Source organism: Hyperolius riggenbachi, chromosome 6 (assembly GCF_040937935.1).
Source record: "Hyperolius riggenbachi isolate aHypRig1 chromosome 6, aHypRig1.pri, whole genome shotgun sequence".
NCBI classification, from domain to species: domain Eukaryota; kingdom Metazoa; phylum Chordata; class Amphibia; order Anura; family Hyperoliidae; genus Hyperolius; species Hyperolius riggenbachi.
Window position 1 is genome coordinate 121925797 of NC_090651.1, and position 17008 is coordinate 121942804.

General features: G+C 46.6%; 1 protein-coding gene across 1 annotated transcript in view; it reads left to right on the plus strand.

Annotated features, from left to right (window-relative positions):
• LOC137522536 (uncharacterized) overlaps nt 1–10935 on the plus strand; it is a 728649-nt gene extending 717714 nt beyond the window's left edge. Inside the window, exon 5 of the mRNA XM_068242619.1 lies at nt 10120–10935. Coding sequence (XP_068098720.1) covers nt 10120–10330 — 211 coding nt within the window. The 3' untranslated portion in view covers nt 10331–10935. The remainder of the gene's footprint in view (nt 1–10119) is intronic.
• Nucleotides 10936–17008: the final 6073 nt, after the last annotated feature.

The following is a 17008-nucleotide window of genomic DNA, read 5'->3' on the forward strand; positions in this document are numbered from 1 at the left end:
TTTTGAAATTTTGGCCAAAATGTTCCATTTTGGTCTCATCTGACCAGAGCACCTTCTTCCACATGTTTGCTTTGTCCCCTACATGGCTTGTGGCAAACTGCAAAAGGGACTTCTTATGCTTTTCTGTTAACAATGGCTTTCTTCTCTCCCCTCTTCCATAAAGGCCAACTTTGTGCAGTGCGCGACTAATAGTTGCCCTATGGACAGATTCCCCCACCTGAGCTGTAGATCTCTGCAGCTCGTGAAGAGTCACCATGGGCCTCTTGACTGCATTTCTGATCAGCTCTCTCTTTGTTCTGCCTGTGAGTTTAGGTGGACGGCCTTGTCTTGGTAGGTTTACAGTTGAGCCATACTCCTTCCATTTCTGAATGATCGCTTGAACAGTGCTCCGTGGGATGTTCAAGGCTTTGGAAATCTTTTTCAAACCAAAGAAAGAGACGGCACACCACTGGCTGCAAATTGCTTGCTTGTATTCAGCGAACACGAACACTACATGTTACGGATGTAGACCATCCTTCATCAGGTGTATAACAGCATTGAAGCGTACATCACAAGTTTAAATACACATACAAGTATGGGCAACCCCACCCTTCATTGCTCCGCCCTTGGAACAATTAACCCTTAAGTCCATAGTCCCAAGCAAATACAGTTAACAGGCACTCCAACTTGGCTACCAATATCAACATATATTTGACTGACCGTCATCCTGGCACTTCCCATAAGGACTGCCACAGAACCACCTGTAAATCAAACATGTGGTTATAACAATTGCAGGTACCCACATTCATCATAAATAAACACAACGGCATTATAGAAAACCACGGTGTAATATAAACTGACCCTATCAAGATTGTGAAAAATTGTAAAAAACGTTATAAAAAACATTATAAAAAACATTTTAAAGGCAATCGCTCGTTCATACCCCTAGGGGTGACAACGTCCAATGAATAAATCCATCGAGCCTCCTTTTGTTTTAACAATTTCTCCAGATTGCCACCCCTTGTTGAAGGATTAATTGCCTCCAAAACGCACCATCTTAGCTGCGCTGCATTGTGCCCGGCTCCACAAAAATGTCTCGCTACTGACGTATCATAGCCCTTCCTCTCACCTTCAGCATATTTAGTAATGGCCCTCTTGTGTTCCTGTATGTGGGTTCTGACTGCTCTTGTGGTCTCACCCACGTACATCAGGCCGCATGGGCACTTAAGCCCATAAACCACCCATGTAGTGGAACAATAATGTCTACCCTTGATCGTAACACCTTGGCCTGTGTGTGGATGAGAGATCTTGTCACCTTTTATAATGCCATTGCATACATTACAATTTAGGCAAGGGTGTGTCCCTGCCCTTCCTGTGATCTCACTAATACTAGTAGGGGCAGTATCAGTGTGTCACACTCTATCATAAATCGTTTTCCCCCTCCTAATTGAAAAAATGGGCTTTTCCTGGAATAAAGGCCCCAACTCTTTGTCCGTGCTCAGCAATGGCCAGAACCTGCATACGGCATTCTTAATCAACTCCGTATTCTTACCCAAATTCGTGACAAATGGTACCCCTTTAGGATTTCTCCCTTTCTCAGATTTCTTTAACAAGGTGGACCTCTCTAATTCCCCCACTTCAGTGCTGATGCGTTCAATCCTCTGTGGATCGTATCCCTTCTGTCTAAATTTAGTCGACAACATTTTTGTAGCCTAAGCCTGCTTTAAATGTCTCAATAACTTTATCCCTGACCTGTCTGGTGTGTTCTTTAGACTTCATGGTGTTGTTGCTCCCAATATTCTCTTAGACAACCTCTAAGGCCATCACAGAGCAGCTGTATTTGTACTGACATTAGATTACAGACAGGTGCACTCTATTTAGTTTTTAGCACTCATCAGGCAATGTCTATGGGCAACTGACTGCACTCAGACCAAAGTGGGCTGAATAATTACGCACACCCCACTTTTCAGTTATTTTTTTAAATGTTTGGAATTATGTATGATTTTCGTTCCACTTCTCACATGTACACCACTTTGTATTGGTCTTTCACATGGAATTCCAATAAAATTGATTCATGTTTGTGGCAGTAATATGACAAAATGTGGAAACCTCCTAAACGCAGCAAAGTGCCTTATACTGAGACACTGGAATCAAACATCCCCACCAGGTACAGAAGAGTTAGTCAGGGAACTGGATTTTGTGGAACTGATGGAAGATCTTACCTCTGTGGCCTATAATAACTCGGACACATATAAGAAGACGTGGTCCTTTTGGAATCACTTTAGAACCTCTGATGAGTTCCAACAGATACTACTGGGCGTATAATTGACTTAACATAGCATATCATATAACAAATGAAATGAGGCCCATGGGCGTTTATGTAAAAAGCAAATGATCTGATTATAGATTACTAACATCTAGCACACAGCGGTTGGAGGGTGCAGTGACCAGAGGATTAGAGGGGAGGGTGGGGAATCCCATAGGGGTTACCATAGGGAAAAATACCAAGGGGGAAAAAGCAGAACAGTATGTATGGGGGTAAATACCTGGGCTATCTTATCACCCTGTGTTAATGGTTTTGAGCTCTTATACCTCATCTCACATTAGGTTTATAGCCAACAGTGCCTCTGACTTTACACTAAAACATCTTATTGTGTAAGCTATGATGGAGTCTGCACTATTGTTATGATAACGGGCACGCTGTTGACCCTGACACCAGTGGTAGGCGTGGGCTCTCCCAGGGCGCGGAATCTAAGTGGCTACGGGTCTTCACCAGAGCACCCCGCAAGGGATGATGGGCCGCTACCCCTAGTGGGCAACGGACTACTTTCAGCTGCCTAGTAGCCACCAGGTCACGACCCCCAGGATTGCCCCACCGGAGGCAGAGAGAACAACTGAGTCCAATGTGAGAGGCTGGAAACGTATCCAAGGAGACAGGCACAAGTCGAGGCAGGCGGCAGACAGGCGTAAACGGTAATCAGGCACAGGTCGAGGCAGGCGGCAGACAGACGTAAACGGGTAATCAAGCACAGGTCGAGGCAGGCGGCAGACAGAGAGTAAACAAGAACAAGCCGAGGTCAGGTACCGGAGGATCACAATAGCAAGTATAACAGGTGAACACCAACTAGCTGTAACGAAGCAACAGCACTGAATGGTTGCAACCAGGGGCCTTAAAGACAGTTTTTGAATTTGGCGCCAGATTACGTGTCAACACGTACGTGCATGCGCGTTAGCGCATACGCGCATGCGCTTTAGACGCGTACTTATTTCCGCATGCACGCGTGCACGCGAACACCATGACGGCGTACCCGGAAGTTGCTGCAATACATAACAGAGAGGGCGCGTGCGCGCGCGAGGACAGGACGACGAGGACGGGAAGCAGGACGCTGAGAACGGTAACATTGCCCCTCCCCCATGGGCAACCTCCGGGTGCCCCTAAAACCCGGCTTTTCAGGATGTCTCCTATGAAATTCCCTGATTAAACGAGGAGCATGTATACCCGAAACAGGTTCCCAGGAGTTTTCTTCCACCCCGTACCCCTTCCATTTTACTAAATAAAATACTTGACCTGAACTGATTTTAGAATCTAAAACAGACTCTACCTCAAATTCCTCAGAACCCTCTATGATAACTGAAGGAGGGGGAGGAGACTGACGACCAGAAAAAACATCTTGCACATGATTTTTTAGACAAGACACATGAAATACAGGATGAACCCTAAATTTCTTAGGCAGATCTAACTCCACCGCCACATCATTAATGATCCTCTTAATAGGATACGGCCCAATGAATCGGGGACCAAGTTTCCTAGAAGGAAGCTGTAATTTAAGGTTATTAGTTGACAACCACACCATGTCTCCAGGAGAGAATTTTGGTGACAACCTCCTGGATTTGTCAGCATTTTTCTTGGCCTTGGCCTGAGCCTGAGATAGGGATCTAGCAATAATCTCTTGATTATTTGATAATAAAGAAAGTCTATCCTGGAGCAATGGTACTGAGACTTCTGGGAGCAGATTCGGTATGGCAACAGGGTGGAAACCATAAATAGCAAAAAATGGAGTTAAACCGATGGCAGAATGAACAGAATTATTATAGGCAAATTCAGCAGTAGCAAGGAGGAGTGCCCAATCCTCCTGAGAAGCAGAAACGAAACAACGAAGGTACTGTTCCAGCGTTTGGTTCGTTCTCTCTGTCTGACCATTTGATTGTGGGTGATAACCAGAGGAGAGAGAAATATGAATGTCCAGACTCTTACATAATTCCTTCCATACTTTAGATGTAAACTGTACTCCCCTGTCGGATACAATGTCATCAGGTAAACCATGTAGCTGTACTATTTCTTTAATAAATGTTTCGGCAGTCTGTAAAGCAGTAGGGGTACCTTTCATAGGAACAAAATGACTCATTTTGGTGAACCGGTCCACAACAACCATGATTGAATTAAACCCTTTAGATGTAGGAAGCTCTACAATAAAATCTATGGATAACATCCCCCAAGGGCGGGAAGGGATGGGAAGCGGGTTCAGAAGACCCCAAGGCTTGTCTCTACAGGTCTTGGAACGAGCTACATACTGTTTGCAATTCGCATACATATTAGGCCACCAGAAGTTTCTCTGTAGTATTTCAAAAGTCTTTGAGATTCCAAAATGACCAGACAACATAGAATCGTGACAATGTCTCAGAACTACTTCTGGAGCCGAATCTGGAACAAAAATCTTATTCTTATGCAGCAAAACATCTTCTTGAAACGATAACCCTGGGTCAGTGTTGGGCCTAACACCCTTAGTAGCTTCTTTAATAACTTTAAGTAGCTCGGGCTGTATAAGCAAAAAACCACTGGAAGGAAGGATGGTTTCTGGAACACTAGGTATTGAATCATCGGAAAACATTCTGGACAAGGCGTCAGCTTTAATGTTCTTTGACCCTGGTTGATATGTGATATGAAGGTCAAATCTGGAGAAAAACAGGGCCCATCTGGCTTGATGGGGTCTGAGACGTTTGGCAGAACGAAGATATTCCAGGTTTTTATGGTCGGTTAGTACTAGGATTGGATTGATGGCCCCCTCCAAAAGATATCTCCATTCTTCTAAAGCAACTTTAATAGATAACAGTTCTCGACCAGCGATATCATAGTTCTTCTCTGTTGTGGATAGTTTACGGGAGAAAAAGGCTACAGGATGGAGTACAGAATTAGGGCCCAGACGTTGAGAGAGAATAGCTCCCACAGCACTTTCAGAAGCATCCACCTCTAGGACAAAAGGCAGAGCAGGATCCGGGTGAGACAGAATAGGAGCAGAAATGAATTTGTCCTTAAGTTCTTGAAAGGCCGCTTGGGCTTCTTCATCCCAGCAAAACGGAAGATGAGGCTTGGTCAGGCGAGTAAGGGGAGAAACAATGGCAGAAAAGTTTTTAATGAACCTGCGATAAAAATTGGCAAACCCTATAAAACGTTGAACACCTTTACGATTGGTCGGGGCAGGCCATTCCATAATTGAAGAGATTTTCTTAGGATCCATGGCTATTCCTCCTGCAGAAATGACAAATCCTAAGAAATGGATAGTGGATTTTTCAAAGTCACATTTTTCTGGTTTAGCATATAGCCCATGGGTGCGAAGGCGAGAAAGTACACGTTTAACATGTTGTCGATGTTCCGAGAGTGATTGTGAAAAGATGAGAATGTCGTCCAAGTACACCACCACAAATTGGTCAATAATGTCTCTAAAGATGTCATTGATTAAGTGCTGAAAGGTGGCGGGAGCATTGCAGAGCCCAAAAGGCATAACAAGATACTCAAAATGGCCGTATCTGGTACGAAAAGCAGTTTTCCACTCGTCCCCTTCTCTAATGCGGATTAGATTATAGGCTCCTCTTAGATCCAATTTAGTAAAAATTTGAGCAGTACGCAGTCGCTGAAAAAGTTCAGAAAACAGAGGTAGAGGATATCGGTTCTTGACCGTGACTTTGTTCAATTCTCTGTAGTCTATGCAGGGCCGCAAAGAGCGATCCTTCTTTTCTACAAAGAATATACCCGCTCCAGCAGGTGAGGTAGAGTGTCTGATGAAGCCTTTTTCCAGATTCTCATCGATATAGGACTTCAGAATGACTTGTTCAGGTTCTGACAGAGGGTAGATGCGCCCGAAAGGTACTTTGGCCCCAGACAGGATCTCGATAGGACAGTCATAAATTCTATGAGGGGGTAACTGGTCAGCCCCTCTTTTGTCAAACACATCAACGAATTCCTTATAAGCTTCAGGAATTAATTCACAAGTCTCTGGTTTTGTGCACATGACAGCAGAGGAAGGGGAAAAACATGCTTGAAGGCAGTACTGAGAGGTGAAAGAAATCTTTCTGGACATCCAATCAATGCAAGGATTGTGGGCTTGTAACCATGGCATCCCCAAAATGACTGGATATAAAGGTGAGGATATCACATCAAAGATAATGTACTCTGAGTGTACAGAGGAGATGGTAGCAAAAATAGGGACAGTCTCTTGCAGAATTGGACCACTCTTGATCTTGGACCCGTCGGCAAGGCAGATGTTTAACGCCTTGGACTTGGCTTTAAGTGGAAGCTGTAGTTGATGGGCCATGTTGATGTCAATGAAGCAACTACAGGCTCCTGAGTCCACAATAGCTTCAATTTCGTGAGGTCCTCTTGGGGCCTGCAAAGACAGGATGAGAGAAACATGAGTCCCGGGAGCAGGTAGAGGGGTTGTGGAAACACAAGAGGAAGACTCCCTCTCACCTGCAGATCTCACTGGACAAGATCTCAGAAAGTGCCCGGAGGCTCCGCAGTATAGACACAGGTTGGCCTGGCGTCTTCGTTGTCGTTCTTCCGGAGACAAAGCAGGCCGGGCTAAACCAAGCTGCATCGGTTCTGGTTCATCGGGAGAGGAAGAGGCAGAGAACCCTTGGTCACTTGATGGTGCAGCAGAAGGCCCTAGACCAGAAGAACTCCAAGGAGTGCGGAGCATCCCTGATCGCTCCATACGGCGTTCTCGCAGACGTCTGTCAATCTGAGTGACCAAGGAGACAAGTTCATTCAGGGTAGCCGGAACTCCAACTCGAGCAAGCTCATCCTTGAGCTGGTTAGACAGTCCAAGTCGAAATTGATGCTGGAGAGCTGCCTCATTCCAGTCCGTGTCAACACTCAGCCGCCTGAAATCAGCAACATAATCTTCGACAGGTCTCTTGCCTTGTTGTAGATTGTGTAAAGCGGTCTCTGCAGAATCCGCGAGACGAGGGTCATCATAGATCTCGGCTAAAGCTTTAAATAGTGACTCTGTGCTGGCAAGGTGAGGACTTTGCTGATCTCTAAGTCGTAATGCCCATGCCTGTGGTTCATCCTGTAGGAGCGAGATGACGGTACCCACTTTAATGGCTTCATCAGTGAAACTGCGTGGCTTTAGCGAGAAGTAGAGTGAGCAGGCACTGCGGAATTGGCGAAACTTGCTGCGATCACCAGAGAACCTATCAGGTAAAGGAATCTTTGGTTCAGGTGGAGGAACAGATACTTGAACAGGAGCTGATAAAGCTGGAGCAGGCGAAAGAGACTGGACTCTGTTTTCCAGGCGAGCAAAGTCTTGTTGGGTACTTTGGACGGAAATAGACAAGTCAGCAATCAGTCTGCATAAGTCCTCCATAGTGGGTGCAGCAGCTCCAGCTCCCGAGGACTCCATCTTGGCTGTTGCTTGCTGTTATGATAACGGGCACGCTGTTGACCCTGACACCAGTGGTAGGCGTGGGCTCTCCCAGGGCGTGGAATCTAAGTGGCTACGGGTCTTCACCAGAGCACCCCGCAAGGGATGATGGGCCGCTACCCCTAGTGGGCAACGGACTACTTTCAGCTGCCTAGTAGCCACCAGGTCGCGACCCCCAGGATTGCCCCACTGGAGGCAGAGAGAACAACTGAGTCCAATGTGAGAGGCTGGAAGCGTATCCAAGGAGACAGGCATAAGTCGAGGCAGGCGGCAGACAGGCGTAAACGGTAATCAGGCACAGGTCGAGGCAGGCGGCAGACAGACGTAAACGGGTAATCAAGCACAGGTCGAGGCAGGCGGCAGACAAAAAGTAAACAAGAACAAGCCGAGGTCAGGTACCGGAGGATCACAATAGCAAGTATAACAGGTGAACACCAACTAGCTGTAACGAAGCAACAGCACTGAATGGTTGCAACCAGGGGCCTTAAATACAGTTTTTGAATCTGGCGCCAGATTACGCGTCAACACGTACGCGCATGCGCGCATGCGCTTTAGACGCATACTTATTTCCGCATGCGCGCGTGCACGCGTACACCATGACGGCGTACCCGGAAGTTGCTGCAATACATAACAGACAGGGCGCGTGTGCGCGCGCGTGAGGACAGGACGCCGAGGACGGGAAGCAGGACGCTGAGAACGGTAACAACTATATGATACATTTTTCATGGTTCAGTTGACTGTGCCTTACTTATGATGTACTGTAACTGTTAAAAAACGTTCTACTGTTATATTGCTAGTTATTTTCCCTTTGAACAAATAAAGAATATATATAAAAAAAAAAATGTGGAAACCTTCAAGGGGGCTGAATACTTTTGCAAACCAGTGTGTGTGTGTGTGTGTGTGTGTGTGTGTGTGTGTGTGTGTGTGTGTGTGTGTGTGTACAGAAGGTAAACAGGGAGAATGTGCCCTGTATGTATATATAGTTAAGTGTGTCGAATTCCTCCTCATTTGTCATCACAAGTTGCAATTTGATCTCTCCCCGTGTCACCTGACTGCCATGGCAGATAAGCTCATTTGAAAGCACAGGATATCAACAATGTAGGCATTTGGTTCCCAACTGCTTCTGAGCTAAGTGCTTCTGCCTTACTGTTACTGAATTTTGCCTGGATTTTGTCTACTCTCTGCCTGCCGCCTGCACCAATGTCTGCCTGCATTTTGACTACCTTCTGCCTGCCGCCTGCACCGACGTCTGCCTGGATTTTGACTACTCTCTGGTGGTAACATTTTTAGTACTGTCAGGGGATTTCTTTGGAATGTTCGTTTACTGAGAGTTCTGAAGCCAATACAAAATATACCTGTTCTCCCAGAATGCTCTGGGGAAAGAATTCTGTATAATAAACAGCCTAGGCTAAGCCTTAGTGGGAGGGTGGCACTACATACTAATATACAGCAATTTATAGCTATAGTAAGGTTTTCTGATGCCGAAACCAGGATTTTTAACATAAAAGTGGGTATCCTGAATGATTAACTGCAGTCTCCTAAATGTTGTTACAGTTCCTCTTTAACTTCTTTACATTTTCTTTAACTCCCAGTTTCACTCAAGGAACAATGATGAAAAGTTGATTAGATCTACTTACCTGGGGCTTTGGTGTAATTGCCATCCAGTTCACCGCTAGCCTCTCTGAAAGATCGCCAACTGCAACCGTGGTTGTGGGCTATTGAGCATGCCAGGAGCGATCTGAGCTTGTGCAGTTTTGTGATTTGTGCAGGTGCAGAACGATCACAGCCACTGGAGTGCAATCAAGAGAGGTGCACAGATGCACATACGCAATAGCCCACAACTGAAGCTGTGGTCGATCTTTCATGAGGCTAGATGCACCCTGGAGGGCAGCAGAACTACACGAAGGGACAACATAGACTGCTAGGTGCTGAAAGAAGCCCCAGGTAAGTAGAACTAATCTTTAACTCTTCAGCTTGGATGTCCTTTAAGAGAACATAATTATATAACTGTATTGTTGTCATAACTAAATAATAACCACAAGAAGATTTATGCGTGCTCAACACCAAGCTTAACCCTTACAAGTTTGGCTGTGCAAATCTGGCTAAATTGGCTTATCATGAGGCCTTGCTCATGCAAAATTGCATTTGCTTTCGCATGCCAAACTTTGCAGGGTCAAAAACTAATACCACGAAGCGGTTGCCCTGCGGGAATTAGTTCATGCTACATAGCACTATCCAGGAGCGCCACGGGGAGGCTTCCCAATGCCCCCATACAACCGGGGGGGGGGGGGGCTGCGGGGCCCCAGGCTCTCTCACTGCCTAGGGACCACAGCGACACCCCGGAGGGGAAGGCTGGGTGGCGCAGACGACCCCCCCATAACTAAATAAACAGGTTTTAAGTTTGTCTTGAAACACTAACTTGACTTTGCTTTTCAAACAGGTGTTTCATCTGGTACTGCAGTTACCAGTACAAGCAAGCTAGAGTGACTTCCTATTCCATCAAGGCCAGGTCCGTGGTAGAACAAAGAAGAGTTGGACTGCGGAGTCCAGTGTCTCCCATGAGCTTTACAAGTGTGGTGCACAGAAATGAGACAGAGAGGCAGACAGCAGTTCTACCAAAAGACACCATCGGCTTCAAGCTGTCTGTGTGACTGGAGGAGAATCAGGACTGAACCCAAGGAAAGCCCAAAGGCAGAGGGGAAAACAGATTGATTTTCAGTGAGTCATTTAGCTTCTGGATTGGACGCAGCTCTTCCCTGCTGGCAGTTTGGCTTGGTATTAATAGGACACACACACCAGGCTGAGTAGCTTAAAATAATTATAGGCAGAAATCCCCAAAATGGCTCACCATCCAAATATTTCCTTTTGTGCGAATATAGACTGAGCAAGCTACATTTACATTATTAAAAATGAAATCATTGGATTTGCCTCAATTTCGCATTAAGCAGAAAACTGGACACCATTCAAGTCTACAGCCATTAATGGGTCTGTACTAGATGACGGTGTCAGTCCTTACTCTGAGTGGGTGGCAGTACAATATCCATTTGTCTATGCAGAAATGTGATGGGATCATGTCTCTGTACCAAAACCGCAGCAGTCTACGTGAGCTCAGATATGTACTTAACATCCGCTATTATACTGATGTTCACATTATAAAAGAAATCCACGGGGTGTATAAATATACATAGTGTCATTTTAACCTCATTTTAAGCACTTTATGTAGGATTGTACCTCAGACGTAAAGAGGAACTGTAACCAAGGCTTGAACTTCATCTCAATCAGTAGTTGATATCCCCTTTACATTGAGAATTCTTTACCTTTTCTCAAAAAGATTATCAGGGTGGGTCTGTATGGCTGATATTGTGGTGAAACCCCTCCCATAGTGTGATGTCTGGCATTAAAGGGAACCTTCATTGAGAGGAATGTGGATGTTTCCTTTTAAACAATACCAGTTGCCTGTCAGCCCTGCTGATCTCTTTGGCTGCAGTAGTGGCTGAAACACACACCTGAAACAAGCATGCAGCTAATCCAGTCTGACTTCAGTCAGAGCACCTGATCTGCATGCTTGTTGAGAGGCTGTGGCTAAAAGTATTAAAGACACAGGATCAGCAGGAGAGTCGGGCAACTGGTATTATTTTAAAAGGAAAAATCCATATCCTTCTCAGTTTTGGTTCCTTTTAAAGTGGACCTGAACTCTTGCACAGAACAGAAGGATTTTTTTTTATTTAGAGGGCTTAGCCTGTCTAATTCCTCCTCATCTGTGACTAATCACAACTGTAATTTGATCTCTCTGCTGTGTCAGCTGGCTGCTTCAGCAGAGCAGCTAATTTGTAAAAACAGGATGTTAACCATATACCTACTTCCATGAAACCAGGATTTATTAAATGATACCTGCTTCCAAGAAACACTGCAGATTTATTAAAGGATTTGTATCAGCTGAAACAAAGAAATGTTTTTCTGTAAAGGTTACTATGCTGTTGCTTATATTTTAGAGCAGAGAGGAAGTTCTGAGTTCAGGTCCGCTTTAAAAGGAAGGGTAATAAAAATGAGATTTAAAGCAGTTTTGTTGCCCAACATTAGGATATAAGGCTTACTGTAAAAAGTGTTCTATTAGACTTTTATAACGTTTCATCTTGCACTTTTTGATGTATAGTTTTCAAGTTAAGTTTTCAATGTCTACTCACAGAATAGCAGATATCAAACCAGACTGCAGTGTACATTTGTTACTGTTGTCTTACAGAGAATGCACACAGATCTTTGTAAAAAGCAACGCTTTTCAATGGAAATGTGAATATTCTTTATAGAGTTGTATAGCGCAGCCGCATAACTACCGTAATACTGAAACACTCCCATGGAACGCTAAAACAGAAATGAATATTTTTTCTATTTTGAATATTTGTGGATAGTTGTTATCAAATGCCGGGAGGTTTATTAGTGGGTTATAGAGCTACTAGTCATTAAAGTGAATGGGAACTGCATTTAAAAAAATGAGACAGATACTTACCCAAGGAGAGGGAAGGCTCTGGGTCCTATAGAGCCTTCTTGCTCCTCTCCTGGTCCCCTCGATCCAGTGCTGGCTCGCCCAGTAGCAGTATTTGACTAAATTAGTCAAATACTGCTTTATCTGGCCGAAGGAGGCTTCAGAAGTCTTCAGGGAGCCCGAGTGCTCCTGAAGAAGGGCTGCCCTGTACTGCGCCTGCGCAAGCACGCTCTCTTGCATGCTCATGTGTGTGCAGTATGGAGCCGCATGTCTTCGGGAGCACACGGCTCCCCACCCTTTCGGCGGGGGATAGAAACAGGGGGGAGCCAGCACAGGATAGAGGGCACCGAGAGAGGAGACGGAAGGCTCTATACGACCCAGAGCCTTCCCTCTCCTTAGGTAAGTATTTGCTTCATTTTTTTAAAAATGCGGTTCCCATTCAATTTAAGCCACACCCTGAACTGCTAAGGTGGATAACAGTTTCAAAACACTATGGAACCTTTTCATAAAGCAGCATTAAACATGCAGTGAGGCTCTAGCTAGGGCTGCATTGCATCACAAGGCTAACAGTGCTTATTATGAAGTATCTGAAGAGTTTATGATAGGCATCAAACAAATTCCTTTCATTCAGAGGCCTAAACTTACTGTACGCCTTGAGCTACTATAACAACCAATGCTCTTACAGTTGGAAGTTCTCCTATCTTCCCTTTAGTCCAATGTGTCGCATGACATTTTGAAGCAATTTGTGACAGTAATCCTCTAACTGGAACATGCAAGCAGTATAGACACATTGGTGCACAGTGCTGCCATGCTCAGCTTTTCAAGATACAGATCATTTATATTGTGCTTTTCTCCTTTCGCGGACTCAAAGCACCAGAGCTGCAGCAATTAGGGCACGTTTAGTAGGCAGTAGCAGTATTTGGGAGTCTTGCCCAAGGTCTCCTACTAAATAGGTGCAGCTTACTGAATAGTAAGAGACCGAGATTCAAACCCTGGTCTCCTGTGTTAGAGGCAGAGCCCTTAACCACTAACCAGTACACTATCCAGCCACTTTTGAGAAGACATTGCCTTTTACATATGGGTCAATGGTTCTTTTTGTGATCCACTGCAATGTTCTATGATGCAACGCAAGGTATAAAATGTTACTCTATCACCACTTAATAAAGTGAAGCCGAAGGGAGATGAATATGGAGTCAGCCATCAGTGATGCTCGGATACCCCTTTTTATTATTCGAGTTAGGTCGAATTCGAATAGTAAATTATTCGAGTTCGGTCGAATATTCGAGTCACATATTTTTTACTATTCGATTCGACCTCAGAATTCGAGCTCACTATTCGAGTCGGTATTCGAGCTCATTATTCGAGCTGACTATTCGAATTGGCCTTAAATAGCTTCCAACACTTGTTTTGGGGGTGAATGATGCAAGAAACATCTTTTTTTCCAAGTAACAACAGCAAGTGATTATGTGGGGATGTTCCTTTAAAAAAAAAAAAAAAGATGGAAAGAGAAGTTGTGTTCAAAATTCTGTTCAGTACTGTATATACTTCTTCTTCTTCTTCTTCTTCTTCTTCTTTATCTTCTATATCTTCTTCTTCTTTTTCTTCTTCTTCTTCTTCTATATCTTCTTCTTTATTTTCTTCTTCTTCTTCTTCTATATCTTCTTCTTCTTCTTCTATTTCTTCTATATCTTCTTCTTCTTCTATATCTTCTTCTTCTTCTTCATCATCTTCATCATCTTCTTCTTCTTTATCTTCTTCTATTTCTTCTATATCTTCTTCTTCTTCTTCTTCTTCTTCTTCTTCTTCTTCTTCTTCTTCTTTTTCTATATCTTCTTATTATTATTATTTTTCTATTTCTTCTTCTTCTTCTTTTTCTATATCTTCTCCTTCTTCTTCTTCTTCTTTTTCTATATCTTCATCTTCTTCTTCTATATCGTCTTCTTCTTCTTCTTCACTTCTTTCTCTTCTATATCTTTTTTTTTTTTAAAGAAATGCAGCTATTTTTGAGCGTAATAAATAGCTGGTGGCGCATGGTGGAAGCGCCATTGTATGTGCTCCCTGGCAGTGGAAACACACAGATAGCAGGAGGTAAATTCAGCAGCAGGAGGAGGAGGAGGAGGATGATTGTGTGGCAGCAGGCAGTCAATGAGGCAGGCATTTTATTTATTTTTTTACAGCAAATTACACAGATATAGCTATTGTTGGACGTAATAGCTGGTGGCAGAGTGGCAGCAGAAGGTAAATCTGTGTACCCTGGCAGTGGGAAACACAGACAGACAGCAGCAGCAGGAGGAATGGAGGAGTAGTGTGAGTGTGGCAGCAGGCAGGCAGCGTGACATAATAGCCCTGGTACCTAGCGGTGATACCAGGGCTGTAAATAAACACAACAGGAGGTCCCAGACAGCGGTCGTGCAGCCCACATCGTGTCCAATACACAACTGGGACAACACAGTTTTCAACCCGGGCACCTCAGAAAAATTAAACCTTTTTTTTAATGTTTTTTTTTTTACAGCAAATTACACAGATATAGCTATTGTTGGACGTAATAGCTGGTGGCAGAGTGGCAGCAGAAGGTAAATCTGTGTACCCTGGCAGTGGGAAACACAGACAGACAGCAGAAGGGCAGTACACAGCAGCCCACTGTAGGTGTAAAATGTGTGGCTACAGGTGACGTAATAGTCAAACTGAACCAGGCTGGCTTAGTGAGCAGGAGCCAGGAGGTGGTAAAGGGTGGTAAGGCACATTAACGATGGTTCTTCCGGCAGCCAGTTCATGTCCCCCTCTCGCCGACAACAGGGGCCAGGAACTCGCCTTCCACCCACGCCTGGTTCATCTTGAGAAACGTCAGTCTGTCCACGGACTTGTGAGACAGACGTGACCGTTTCTCGGTGACCACACCACCAGCTGCACTGAAGCAGTGCTCGGACAGCACGCTGGAAGGGGGACAGGACAGCACTTCCAGGGCGTACTGCGCCAGCTCGCTCCAGATCTCCAGGCGCTTGACCCAATACTCCATGGGATCAACAGGGGCATCGCTGTCAAGCCCGCTGTAGGACCCCATGTAGTCAGCCACCGTGCGGGTCAGGCGCTGGCTGTGACCGGAGGAGGATGCTGCTGCATGCACCTCCTCTCTAGTCACTGCCGGAGCCTCTACAGTCCTGTTGAGCTCGTTGCTGAGAGACAGCATGTCTGTGGTGCGCTTGCTGCTGGATGCAGGCACCTGCTGCTGCCTCTGTGCTGGCTGGACAGTGGGGGTGGAAGGCTGGGGGAAGGCTTCCTCCAAGCGCTCAACAAGGGCCTGCTGCAAGCTCCTTATTTGTTGCGCTGGGTCTCCTCCTGCAGGAGGCAGGAACACGGCTCAACTTCCCCTTGAGGCGCGGGTCCAACATCATGCTGATCCAGATGTCCTCCCTCTGCTTCATCTGGATCACCCTGGGGTCCTTGCGCAGGCACGTCAGCATGTGCGCTGCCATTGGGAAGAGGCGGGCCACGTGTGCTGGCACATCGACGGCAGTGCTGTCCTCATCCTCCTCCTCTGCCGCCTCATCCTCTCTCCACCCCCGCACCAACTCAGCTGCACTGTGCTGATCCCCCTCATCAGCAGCAAGGTCAGGGACCTCCACCAAGTCCTCCTCCTCCTCCCTCTCAGAGGTGGACTGTGCAGCTGCATGCCGCTCCTGCTGGGCCAAGGCTGCCGCTCCCTGTTCCAGCAAAGCATCGAGGGCCCTGTTCAGCAGACAAACCAGGGGCACCCACTCGCACACCATAGCATGGTCCCTGCTCACCATGTTGGTGGCCTGCAGAAAGGGAGCCAGCACTAAGCACACCTGCTGCATGTGCCCCCAGTCGTCATCGGGGACGATGGACGGGATGTTGCTGGTCTTGTCCCTTTTCTGAGCGGCGGACACAGTGGCCAGGGCAAGGTACTGGTTGACAGCGTGCTTCTGTTCAACCAGACGCTCCAACATCGCCAGGGTGGAGTTCCAGCGAGTTGGAGCGTCAAGGATCAGCCGATGGCGTGGCAGCTCCAGCTCCTTTTGCACGTCTTCCAGGCTCGCAGAGGCTGCAGCCGAGCGCCCGAAGTGACGCACAACATTCCTTGCCGTTTCCAGCAGTTCGCCCATCCCCTGGTAGGTGCGCAAGAACTTCTGCACCACCAGGTTCAGCACGTGGGCAAGACAGGGGATGTGGGTCAGGTTTCCCCTGTCGATTGCGGCAACCAGATTGGCCCCATTGTCGGCCACCACCTCTCCGACTCTGAGGCCTCTGGGGGTCAGCCAAATCCTCTCCTGCTCCTGGAGTTTGGCCAACACATGGGTTGCCGTCAGTTTGGTCTTCCTAAGGCTGACCAACTGCAGCAGCACTTGGCAGTGGCGTGGCTTCACGCTGCTGCTGAGGCAGGGGGTTTGGCCAGGTGTGCCGGAGGATGGCAGAGGATCGGAGGAACCTGCTGCAGTTCCCCTGACCCTGCGGGGTGGCACCACCCACTGTGTTGCTGCTGCTGCTGTGCCCGCTGCTGCTCTCCCATCCTCACCCCCTTCCACCAAGCTGACCCAGTGGACAGTGAAGGACAGGTAGCGGCCTGTCCCGAAGCGGCTGCTCCAGGAGTCCATGGTGACGTGGACCCTTTCACCAACCACGTGCTCCAGCCCTCGCTCCACATTGGCCATCACAAAGCGGTGCAGTGCAGGCATGACCTGGTGGGCGAAGAAGTGTCTGCTGGGGAGCTGCCAGTCTGGGGCTGCACAAGCAAGCAGCGCACGCATGTCGCTCCCCTCCTGCACGAGTGTGTACGGCAGGAGTTGGGAGCACATGGCCCGTGCCAGCAAGCCGTTCAGCTGCCGCACGC